The sequence below is a fragment of the Fulmarus glacialis genome, unplaced genomic scaffold (genome assembly GCF_000690835.1).
Source record: "Fulmarus glacialis isolate BGI_N327 unplaced genomic scaffold, ASM69083v1 scaffold3278, whole genome shotgun sequence".
In the NCBI taxonomy this organism is placed as follows: Eukaryota; Metazoa; Chordata; class Aves; order Procellariiformes; family Procellariidae; genus Fulmarus; species Fulmarus glacialis.
This window is the reverse complement of record NW_009226158.1, coordinates 26,308-38,035: the sequence shown is the minus strand read 5'-3', so window position 1 is coordinate 38,035 and position 11,728 is coordinate 26,308. Positions and strand designations below refer to the sequence as shown.

General features: G+C 37.8%; 1 protein-coding gene across 3 annotated transcripts in view; it reads left to right on the top strand.

Annotated features, from left to right (window-relative positions):
• The window catches only part of CLCN3 (chloride channel, voltage-sensitive 3), a 37,984-nt gene that overhangs the window by 4,066 nt on the left and 22,190 nt on the right, over positions 1–11,728 (top strand). For 2 of the 3 annotated variants that reach the window (XM_009582705.1, XM_009582704.1), the window contains exon 1: positions 9,415–9,576. In XM_009582705.1, the coding sequence (XP_009581000.1) occupies positions 9,433–9,576 (144 nt within the window). In that variant the 5' untranslated portion in view covers positions 9,415–9,432. Of the gene's footprint in view, positions 1–9,414; positions 9,577–11,728 lie in introns of those variants that run through there. The other variant, XM_009582702.1, reaches the window with a different exon arrangement.

Below are 11,728 nucleotides of genomic sequence, written 5' to 3'. Positions count from 1 at the left end.
CCCCCCCCCCAGCTTCACCTGTTATCATAAGCTGTGGGGCAGAGGATATTTAATAATATCCTAGGAGGAGTTTGAGTCCAATACATACTCAGCCAGTTCAGATCCTCTAAGTGGTAGAACTTATACTTTTGTATTTTAGGCTGCATTTCTGCTTATGGGTCTCTTATGTTTAAGAATTAGTAGATAAATCAAAAGCCAATAGAGACGGAAATTCTCAGCATGACCTTTGAAGTAAATGGGTGTGAAAGTTGTGTACGCATGCTCAGAGCTAGACTTTGACCCTGAAATATTATTGGTAGCAAAGGGAGAGTAATAAAATTAAGTTTTAGACTAATTACAGGCTTATGACGGAAAATGGGATCAAGATGATTATAGTTGTCTAACATTGAGTGCTTTGAGAAAAAGCATTACTTGGAGACGCTCAGCATGGTTATGGCACTGAATTTCTGCTGCACTTTGTTTCAAGGTTCCTAGTATAAAAAAGGGATAAGGATTTTCAGTTAGGAGTTTAGCATATTTGACTTTGGTGATTAACAGTACCATGAGAGATAACTACAGTTCTTTGTAGGTAGTTACAGGTTATCTGTCTGCATGTGCTGTATGATTGATAAGGTTCTCTATTAGGCATGTATTTCTCAATTTTGGAAATCATTTTGAGATGTACTATTATCTGAGATTTTAAAAAGCTAATGAACAAACCAAGATTATGCCCTTCTTGGGCCTGAACATGGACTGATAGGGATAATCATATTAGCAGAATTATTATTTTTGTTGCATCCTGTCTTTGCCCTCCAAAACAACGTATAAGTAAGTAGCTCTTACGTACATGCAGCAGCAGCGCTTGGAAATCTGATTATCTAAATTTCTTTTGTTCTAACTCTTATTGCCTTGGCCATTGTTAGATGATACATTAGTTCCCTTTTGTAATATTTGCTTTATGTAACTTCATATATCTTTATACCTTTTATTTTTCTCATGTCCTTCCTGCACTGTTCATCTTCTATTTAAGTTGTAAATTCAGTAGTGTGGGGATCCCCATAACTCTTCACTTGCATATCTGAAGTCCCTGTTCATTATAGACGTAACTAAATAAATATAGTCCATTCTGCGCTTAAGACTACAAGAAAAGAAATCTGTAATAATAAAGCCATTTTTTCTGCTGATTCATAGAAACAGAAGTTTCTTCCACCTAAAGTAAAAAGCCAGAGCTATTTATGTTCTTTTTTTAAATTACGCTATACACATTGAGCAATACTTGACCTCCTCTTTGCCGCCTGCTCAGATTCCTGTGCACGTGCAGTGGATGCAAGTCTTCAAAAGTCTTGGTTTAACTCTGAGGTGCTACTATTCAGCTTTCATTTGACTCCTGCTTTTTTAAAGGTTATTTTTAGACCCAGATATTTTTTTTTTTTTTTTTCTTTGGCAGAAGAAATGGAGAGGAGGGGATTATCACTCAGTACTTTGGTAAAGCATTTTATTTCTTTTCCCTGTGCTTCAAATCTTGTTCTGAGTCTTCCTGTTTCCTACCTATCAGATTTTTTCCAGCTGATTTTTTTCAGTTAATGTATATATAGTTTAGTCATTTTTTCGTGCATTTTGGTTGTAATGCAGAGACCAATTTGTGCTTTTAAGCCTTTGATGCAGTTTAGAAGAGCCAACTGAAGAGACAGGCTGAAAATTCGTAGGTACACGCCATTGTGGCTTAACCCCAGCCAGCACACAGAGTTCCTTGCTCACTGCCCCCCCGGTGGGATGGGGGAGAGAATTGGAAGGGTAAAAGTGAGAAAACTCGTGGGTTGAGATAAAGACAGTTTAATAGGGACAGAAAAAGCTGCGCATGCAAGCAAAGCAAGGAATTAATTCACTACTTCCCATCGGCAGGCAGGTGTTCAGCCATCTCCAGGAAAGCAGGGCTCCATCACGCATAGCGGTTACTTGGGAAGACAAAACGCCGTTACTCCGAACATTTCCCCCCTCCTTCTTCTTCCCCCAGCTTTATGTGCTGAGCATGATGTCATATGGTGTGGAATATCCCTTTGGTCAGTTGGGGTCAGCTCTGTCCCGGCTGTGTCCCCTCCCAACTTCTTGTGCACCCCCAGCCTCCTCACTGGTGGGGTGGTGTGAGAAGCAGAAAAGGCCTTGATGCTGGGTCAGTACTGCTCAGCAATAACTAAAACATCCCTGTATTATCAACATTGTTTTCACCACAAATCCAAAACATAGCCCCACACTAGCTACTGTGAAGAAAATTAACTCTATCCCAGCCAAAACCAGCACACAGACAAAGGGGAACGTATTACTTGATTACAAAGACTTCAAAATCATTGATCATAAACAGGAGCGAATGATAGCACTCTGGCATGGCGTGCTGTGCTTCTGATTCTGAAATTCAAAAATTACTTCTAGCCAGGAAAAGACAATAGTGCTTAATGACTCTTCTTGAGTGGTTACAGATAAATTTAAATGAACTGATGATAGTTTCTTGTCTCTCTTTTTTAATTGAAAGCCTCATATTTTGAGGGTTGAATATGGAGACAGGAAGAAGCTCAGGCACTAACACGTATCTTGTGTATACAAATCTTCTTTGTTACACATGTAAATGATCCTTATGGTGTGCGTTGCATTCAGGGTCCTTCCCCGCCTCCATTCCCCTTGCCACTTAATACCCAAGGACACACGGGTGAAGCAAAGCCTTGGATTAGTATCTGGTCTCCGGATACAGCCCCTGCTGATTTTAGCACTCAGCGGGTTTGGATAGTCATGTCATCATGGAGATGAGATGATCAGGGAGAGCTTATTCCAGCCTTTGGTGTAAACTGATTAGCTTCATTTTCACTCACAGAGGTGCATTTTTTCTTTTTTCCCCTTGTTTCGCACTGCTCGGAGTAGCAGAAATGAAAGACGCTGCGCTGCTGTCAGCCAGAACGACAGCTGCTGAGGGGAATACAGTGTAGTTGTGCACTGTCTAGAAAAAGGGATGTGTGAGCAGCAGCAAACTAGTGTAGTCTTGCTGTAAGAGTTAGCAATTACGTAGCTTGTAGAGAAATACCTTTGAGAAATTGGGTCCTATTATTGCTCTGCCATTGACTCCAATATTGACATTGTTTATCTGTTGTGTTCACAACTGTGAAATGTTTTTAAATGTAGCCACATTCGGGAGTTTTGAGCTCTGTGAAATGGATATTACGGTATAGTGTCTGGATATTAATATTTATATAGAAGTTTTGAATTGTTTCCAGCAGAAAGATGTAATGAAAATCTAACAAGACCCCAAGGGTGCGTTTATATATTTCAGTATAACTAGTCTGACAGTTTGTTGCTGTGGAAGGGGGTGAACTTGCTTGTCATTTCCCATCTCTTCATTCAGTTCTTGCTCTTGCACTCTGTTTGTTGTCTGACAGCACAGAAGCTTGACTCCAGGTCTGTATAATGGCAGAATTTTTTTTTTTTTTTGTTAGTTTTGTCTGCTTAGCTCGATTAGCATGTTTGTTTGGTTTACTGTGCAGTCGGATTGAGGGTGACAGAGCTGATCCAAGGGTGAGAGTGGTAGTGTGTGACCAAGAATGGGAGGGAGAGATAGGGGGAGCAAGATCTCTGATTTGGGTGACAGCAGTCTGTTAGATCAGCTCAGCCTTATTGTGTAAACATGTCCTGAGAGATATGTCTCATTTCATAAAACAGAGTAAGCTGATATATGCTCAATTTGAAACAGAGCAGTGTATTTTGTGATGTACGTTCAGAAGATGTATATCATATGCTGTATAGCATATAAAAGGGGTCTTAAACTTTATCATAGAATTACGGTCTCTTTAACTCTGTTAGCCACCCTTCTGAGCCTGTTCATATCTCAGTTCTGTTCCTTATTCTCTATGGAGGCTGTAGTTGTGTGGATTTGTTCTCTGGGTGATATTGGGTAATTGTTCAGATAATCACATGGTGGAGAAGCACATAAAAATCTATCGTGCACCGTTTGATTACCCAGGATGCAGCGTTTGTCTTAAATCTTGATGTTTCTCTTCTCATTATTTTATGAGAAAAGAAGGAACACTGCACGCAAGGAAAGAGGTGGGAAGGATTGTTGAACAGTTATGCAGGAATCAGGAGCATCGAGTATGTTGCAAAACCCTTTCTTGTGTGAACCCCTTTCTTGTGTATTCAGATAACTGTGAAGCACTAGCTCCCGCATTTCTTTAACTCAAGGTGTTTTAAGTGTACTTTCAGTGGGATTTTTAAATCATTGAATGTGGAAACTGGAACCCACTGCCTCCCCAGAAGAGAGAATACCAAGAAGAAATAAGAACCCAGGTCCACTGGCTCTTCATTTCTTCATACTAGGGGCAGGACAGTAGGACCCTGAAGGTCTTTATGATCTACTGGGTTCCTTCACTGGGGACTTGTTCCAAGAGATCTGTGAAGTGAAAAATGCAACAGCGTATGAATGTTGGCAACTCAGGTTTTGATTTGTTAGTGATTTAAAATGTTTTATCTTGAAAATTTTTTAACTGTACCATGGTGAATTGTCAGTAATGGTCTGCTCGTGTTTTAAAGGTATTAGTCCTTGCTGACGTGATATTTTTCTTTTTAAATGAATTAGCTAAAAACTTACCAGCTATTTTTCGTAAAAAACCCACGACTTTCATCAGCTACATGTTGCCCAGGGTTGCTTTCAAATCTGAAAGAAATCTACTGAGTTGCAAAAGGACAAGGGGGTATGGGATCACTACTAGAGGAGGTGAGGGAGCCTTTGAAAATGCTGTGCATGGCACCTGAAAAATGCTGTGTGTAATCTATGTAAATCAGCTTTTTGTCATGTTTATCATAGTTTCAACATCAATCAAGTTTGAAGACTGCTTGTGTGAGGCACATATATAGAATATGAAAGAAGAGAGATTCCTTGCCTGGGGGGGACATAAGGCAAGAAGGAATCTAATGTATACAACAACTCGTGTGAGTATAGCAAAATAGTAGTTCTGTAACTACTTTGTTCCTGCTTTACGTCAGGAGGGACTAGCTAAGCAAAGCAGGAGGTTGGATCAGTGTTGGGAGCTAACAGCCATTCAGTATAACTTCATGTTCAGAGGGAAATGAACGGGAGCAATATCGTAAAGACTGCTTTTTCTGTCAGGCATAGCATCCTCTCAAGTGATTTTGGATTGTATTTTTTTCATTCTCATTAAAAAAAAACAACAAACCCCTGCTTCTTCAGAGATGAGAGCTTTTTTATGATGTTGGAATCTATTTCCAGTTTTGTCCATGTAGCATGTTTGTTTGGTTTTGCTGTACCTCATTCTGGTCAGATCTCCCAAAGTACAGTGTTTTACTGTTAACCTTAATGCTTATTACAGGTTTTTTCTTTCAGCATGATGCAATATTCTTTATTAGTTTTTTGTTGTTTTGCTTTTGTTGGTTTTTTTTTTTAACAACTTCACTGTTGAAGCAGTTCTTCAGCACTACCAGAGCTGATTGCTGAGAAAAGGTTGTGCCAAAGGCTTGGAATTACATGCATGAAAGGATAATAAAAGTCAGCTGCCTTCCTAAAAGGTAGTTCAGGCAAGACCTACAGTGACTGAATCACCTAAAAGAGACAATCTCCTTTCTCTGAAGAAGCATGTTGCTTTTATTGTCTAGAAGCTTACTGTCTGCAAGCTTGCAGTCTGTGATTGCAGCAGCTTGCTAGTTATGTGTTGAGAATACAGGATTGTTAAAGATGCTATTGGAGAAGAGTGTGCTAATAAAGGGATGCCAGCTACCTTAGTTTTGCAAAGTATGGAAGGATTGTGTTGAATTTGCTTTGTAAGGATTCCTGTGAGTTGTACGTTCCGGTGAGCCCCTGAGAGGATCAATATATTAGTATTTGCCTCCCTGTAGTAACGTGTTAGTTTGGAATAACAGTAATAATAAAAGTTCTGCCTGCCACTTTTACCATCTGCTTCCCAGTCTTAAGTCTTAAGTCTTAAGCAAACTCATACGTAACAAAAAGAAGGCTTTACTTTCCTTACAGCTGCAGAATGGCTCAGGTGTGTACATACGGAAAATGGAGGTGTCTTCTTATCATAGCTATATATCTTGTGTGCTAAGTGCTTGTGGTGGTTTTTAAGGCTAAGGCTGCTTGTATTTTGATGAAAAACACTTGCATTGAGGTATAGCCTGAGAAAGTGTCTTGAAACTTGAGAACTGGAGAAGAGGGGGAGGAAGGAAGGGGAATACTTTCTGAACATTGGGAATGTCCAGAAGGCTACATTTGCTAAATGGTACAATTTATCAGGGTAATGATGATTTCTTGCTTGGAGATCAGAATGTTGTGATGAAAAATCTATATTATGGTAAGAATTTTAACAAAATCTATTGAGTTGAAAATAAATTTAGTAACACTTTGATGAAACTGGCAATAAATGATGAGAATTTGCATGTGTTTATGCTGATGAGAATCATTATCGTCATAGCTGGAAGGAGCAGTTATATGCTACATAGATCATAATACTAGCTGGAGGATGTCCTCTCCCACTGCTGTCAGACTAACGTATCTTGGATACAGAGCATTAGATTTCATACAGCTGTCCTCTTCATGGTCCTCTATAGGGCAGCCTTTCTACCACACACTAATGCAGGGTATCACTGCTGCCTGCTTCTCACTTAGTACAAGATTATAGCTATTTAACTGTATCAGGTGTTCTCGGCAGTATTCATCAAAACTACCTCTTCAGCTTCACATCTTGTTCTGTGTCTCCTCCCCATCATACAGTAATAATTTATATTCCAGTATTTGGTGTGCCAGCAAATGCTGGCAAAGTAGGAACCTGACACAGTTTCAGTGGGATTTTTACTCTATGCAGGCAATGACCATTCTTTGTAGTCTGCTTCAAGTTCTGCTTGGGGTCTGGTGCAGTGAGTATGGTGCCATCCCTGATGGTTTCCCTGGAGAGAATTCCAATTCAGCACCTTGTGATATGCGTAAAATAATCTGTTATTGCTTGTGATACATTTATAACTCTCAACTCCCCTTTGCCTTATGTGGCATAGGATTGAATGCTCCTTATAGCTTGATATTGCTTCATATTTAGCAGGGCATAAAACCAACTCCTCCGGGGCAAAGGCAAGCTTTTGTCCTACCGTGATCACTCAGGTTCAGGAAACTGTTGGATCACATTGTTACTTTGTAGGAATTTAAACTGTGGCTGAATTTAATTAATGTCCCCTTGCTTTGCAAAAGGAGGTTAATTTCATGTAAAAATAACATTTTCATAATGTATTCTGTTATTCTTTTAATTTTGAGAGCTAAACTAATCATTACAGTGTGAATTTTGTTACTTCCTCTTCCACAAGATCGGCTTGCCCTTTCAGCTAGCCAGACATGTATCTTAGACTTCCTTTCTAGTTATGAGAATTGGAAATGGCAAGAGAATTGAATCCCTTATCCTAAAGCAAGGTTTTCACAATCACCTCTATTAGCAAATCTGATTTAATTTGTTCTTGTTAGCCTTTTATTAATGGAAACATAGGTAATGCTTCTTTACATCTGCCTTGAGAGAGACTAGCAGCAGCTTTGGGAGGAGGTTTACAGGGCTTAGCTGTGGTGAATAGATGAGGGAGAATTTAATATGGCATAGACTGGGGGAAAATCCAGTATTAAGAAAGTATTAAGCAGCCAGGCTAGCATGAGAGAATGGTATTGGCATTGTTGAGGAGTTGTCTCTTGCATTTGCATTCTCTTCTTTTACTTTAAGATTTTTTTTTTAAAAAAAAGTGTATGTAATGAATAGGAGTTTGTGTATCTTCAAAATTTTAGATTGCGTTTTGTCTTAAGAGGATTTTTGTATTATTTTCTTGTGTGTTGTCTTTCACCACTAAGAAAATGTGCAAATAAACACTGTGTTATATAGCAGGCATAAACGAGACCTCTCAAGCAGTAGATGGCTGAGGCACACCTTTGGGTCTGAGTATAATGCCAGGTGTCACGCTGCTTCTGCTAGATCTCAGACTTCACAAATTTAAAGGGAAAAAGCACATTTTACCTATGCATAAATCTAATTGTCTGTTGCTGGTGAGAGCTGGGGCTGGTGAACTCAGCATTCGTAGCATTTGGAAGTTTACAGGTAGGCCCTCTGAAGATCTTTTTTTTTTTTTGGTAAGTTGGAAACTTCTGCTGACAACAACAAGAAGCTGAGCCTGCAGTTAAAAAAACTCAAAAAACCAACCAACCAAATAAGAAAACCCAACTCAGACAAACCCCACCTGCCTAACCATACCAGTGTCAGTCTAGTGAAATGAATTCTAGTGCCTGTCTGAACTGATAGAAGTCTTGGCCAACTTAGGCCTACATCTTTAAGAATAGAGATTATTGTGGTACGCCATATGCTGTTTGTCAAATTATTTTGTTCTTAGTCAAACAAGTGAGAGTAACCAGTCTTTAAATCATTGTCTATATTAACCTCATTATAAATGTTCCCTTTATAGCAGTTACTGTTGCAGAAGCAGTTTGTGTTGGGTGGGCAAATGGTGGCCGTGCTATATTTAGGTAGCCATCCAGCAGAAAATTATACTTGGGGTCTGTAAATATACCACAGGAACTCAAAAAAAGCCAAGATACTACAGAATTGATGATGTTTGAAAGCTTAAAAAAACCCCACAACTTTCTTGATCACTTATGAAAAGGGAAAAATTCTCAGTAGTCCTGTTGCTCTTCTTACTCTGGTCACTGAAAGAAATACTGTTGGGGATGTTGCTATGCAAGGTGCTTGTGAAGGAACTAGCTGGTGATGACAAATGAGTAGAAGACATTTTCTTTATACAGTATTTCCAACTTTTCATGACTGAGGGCTGTTCTGTGAGTTGCCTGAAATAAATAAATAAAAATTAAAAAAATAACTATTTGCTTGGCTTTCTGTAACTTTTTAGCTGGACTGATAATCTGTTGATAATGTATTTTAGGTTTGGTTTAGACATGTAGGATAGATTGGTAGTCAATGGTATGTATAGTTCAAAATAACTGACAACTTACGGAAGCGCTGTGAACTTTATATCTAATCATCTGGTTTTGTTTCCTTACAGTCAGATTTTCCTCTGGTAGTTCATGAACTGAAATAAACTTCAAGTTAAACATGTGTCGAAGCTGCTTGTTTTTTCCACTTTGTTCTGTTGAAGTTTCTCTGGAGTCTGCACACAAAACAACAACAATTTGACTAGTACATTCGTATTTAACCAATGGAAATACAAAGTCACTAACGTGCAGATTTAACCTATAGATGAGTGACAGAACAAAATAGTGACGTGCAACATTGAGAGACTTAAATGAAGTAAAATATGCATATTATGGGAAGTGTCTTAATTGTTCAGAAATTTTATATGCTGTAGTGTTATGAACATTAGAATATTTCACTTATTGGAGAATTAATTCATTCCTGTCTTTCCTCTGCCGCAGGAACTCATTATACCATGACAAATGGAGGAAGTATCAACAGTTCAACACATTTACTGGATCTTCTGGATGAACCAATTCCTGGAGTAGGAACATACGATGACTTCCATACCATTGATTGGGTTCGGGAGAAGTGCAAAGACAGAGAAAGGCATAGACGGGTACTTGAGATAAATAACAATATTTGGAAAATGGTTTTTTTGGATGTTGAAATTAAGGTCTGGTCTAGTAACACATACAAATATGTGCATACTTCAAATTTGTAAGTAGTTACATCAGCTAGAACTACTTGAATGCTGTTAAAAAAGCACTGTTTCATTGATACCTGCAGTCCTGCAACAGTATTATAACTTGGAAAGGAAACAGTAATTTAATAGAGTGGGAATAGCTCCCCATCACCCAATTGACATTTTTACAGTACTGCCTTTTTTGCATGCTAGTATATTTAAGGCTATTTTCCAGTGTAGATTGATTTGTAATAGTACAATAGTGCTTACGGTGGTACTTGTACGGAAAAGTGAGCGCTGATGTATATTGCTTTTATACTGACACAAGCGTATCTGTGCTACTGCTATGTAGTGCTGCGGTTGTTTGGATTATGGAAAGTTAAAATTCTCAATCTAAACCACTTACATCGGTGTATATATGCGTAACAAAAAAGTGGTCTCAATGTGTATGGTAAATGTCCTTTCCACTCTCCCATCACAGAACTTGCTTTTTTCCTGTCCTCTATTGATTTCTTTAGAAGATCTTCAAAGTTCAGGCCATTCATCTGTATCGGTGTGCCCTGCAATGAGTTCTTTCACGAAATGGACTCAAGTTATATTAGTCACTAACATGCTAGATATTGTCATTCCTGTAATAGATTTGTTTAATAGCATTTTAGGAGGAAATATGCTATTTAGAGCCTTACTACTAAACTTGGGGGATGCTTACATTAATTAACCTTAAAAACAGAACAGATTTAGAGATGTGATTTCTCCTAAAATATTTTTAAATGACCAAAGTGAATAGTTAAAATTGAATTATAATTGTATGGAAGGGTCAGGGGAGAGGTTCCTTGATGTAACAACACTGTAGTGTTATTCTGCTTTCTTTGGAAACACCATTTTTAACTTTCTGGAAGCAAATATAGGATGTATATGCTGATTTACTTTGGCATGGTTAAAAAATAATCTTACACTAGTTTAAAAAACAAAACATCCACAATTGCACTATCTAGTGCTTTTTTAAGGAAAAGAGATCTGTGGACAATGGATTTGAGAACACGTACCTTGTTTGAATGCTTTTAGTGAAAAGTAAGAAGGTGTTTTCCATGTAATACTTTATTTTATAATTTGATGTCTAAGCAGTAATTAACACAACATCATCTTTACACTGCAGATGTGTAGGTTAGTGGCTAGTGGATATGCCGTTGGATAGAATGCTGGGCCTGACCATATCCTGGCAAGGCAGATCACACCTGGAAATAGGTTATCTAGGGTGACGTCTCACAGCTGTTACTCATTTTAATGTCTGAGACCAGAAAAGTCAGACAAGTCAGTTCACAGATTAGAGTCACAGAACTACTGTGAAATTTATAAATATGCCCTGAATGATGTAAGACTGGCCATGTAATCAAAGATGTAGAAAGAAGGAGGAATGCGTACATGGTGGTTTTGAAAGACAGGCTACTGTAGAACCAAATTTTTAATTAAAAAAAAAGTTTGATATCTCTCAAATGCAGAGGAAACTATAAAATATATTTATTTGCTTTAGGGATGGTATATTTTTCTAGATTTCCGTGTCTAGTATTGTGCTTTCTTGGGTGTTTTTTTGTTTTGTTTTGGTTTTGTTTTGTTTTGTTTTCCTGTTTGTTGCACATACTTTCTCCCTCCTTTTACAGTATGAAAAAATCATAAGAATAGGATCCAATTACATAATGAAGGTTTAATCATAAAACAAGCTATGCACAAATTTCAGCTGAGTGCACAAAGTAAAGTAAATCAGGCTAAAATGAGAATTACTGGTTTTTCAGTGCAATAACTTTATGTCATTAGTAATAGATGTCATTAGTAATAGTTGTGTAGAAGTATATAATGTAATTATCCAGGTTTTGGGTTTGTTTTATTTTTGTGTGGTTTTTAGTCTAAAGGTAAAAGAAAGATGATTGTATTTGAAATAGAAGTTTAAGAATTTGAATTGTATGGAATAGGTTAGTACTACACTAACAGTTTATTTGAGGTTCAACAAAAAATAATTTAAGATTTAGGACAGAAATGATTTTATAATTACATGTTTTAGATGTGTATCATAGAAAGAATTAATTTATCC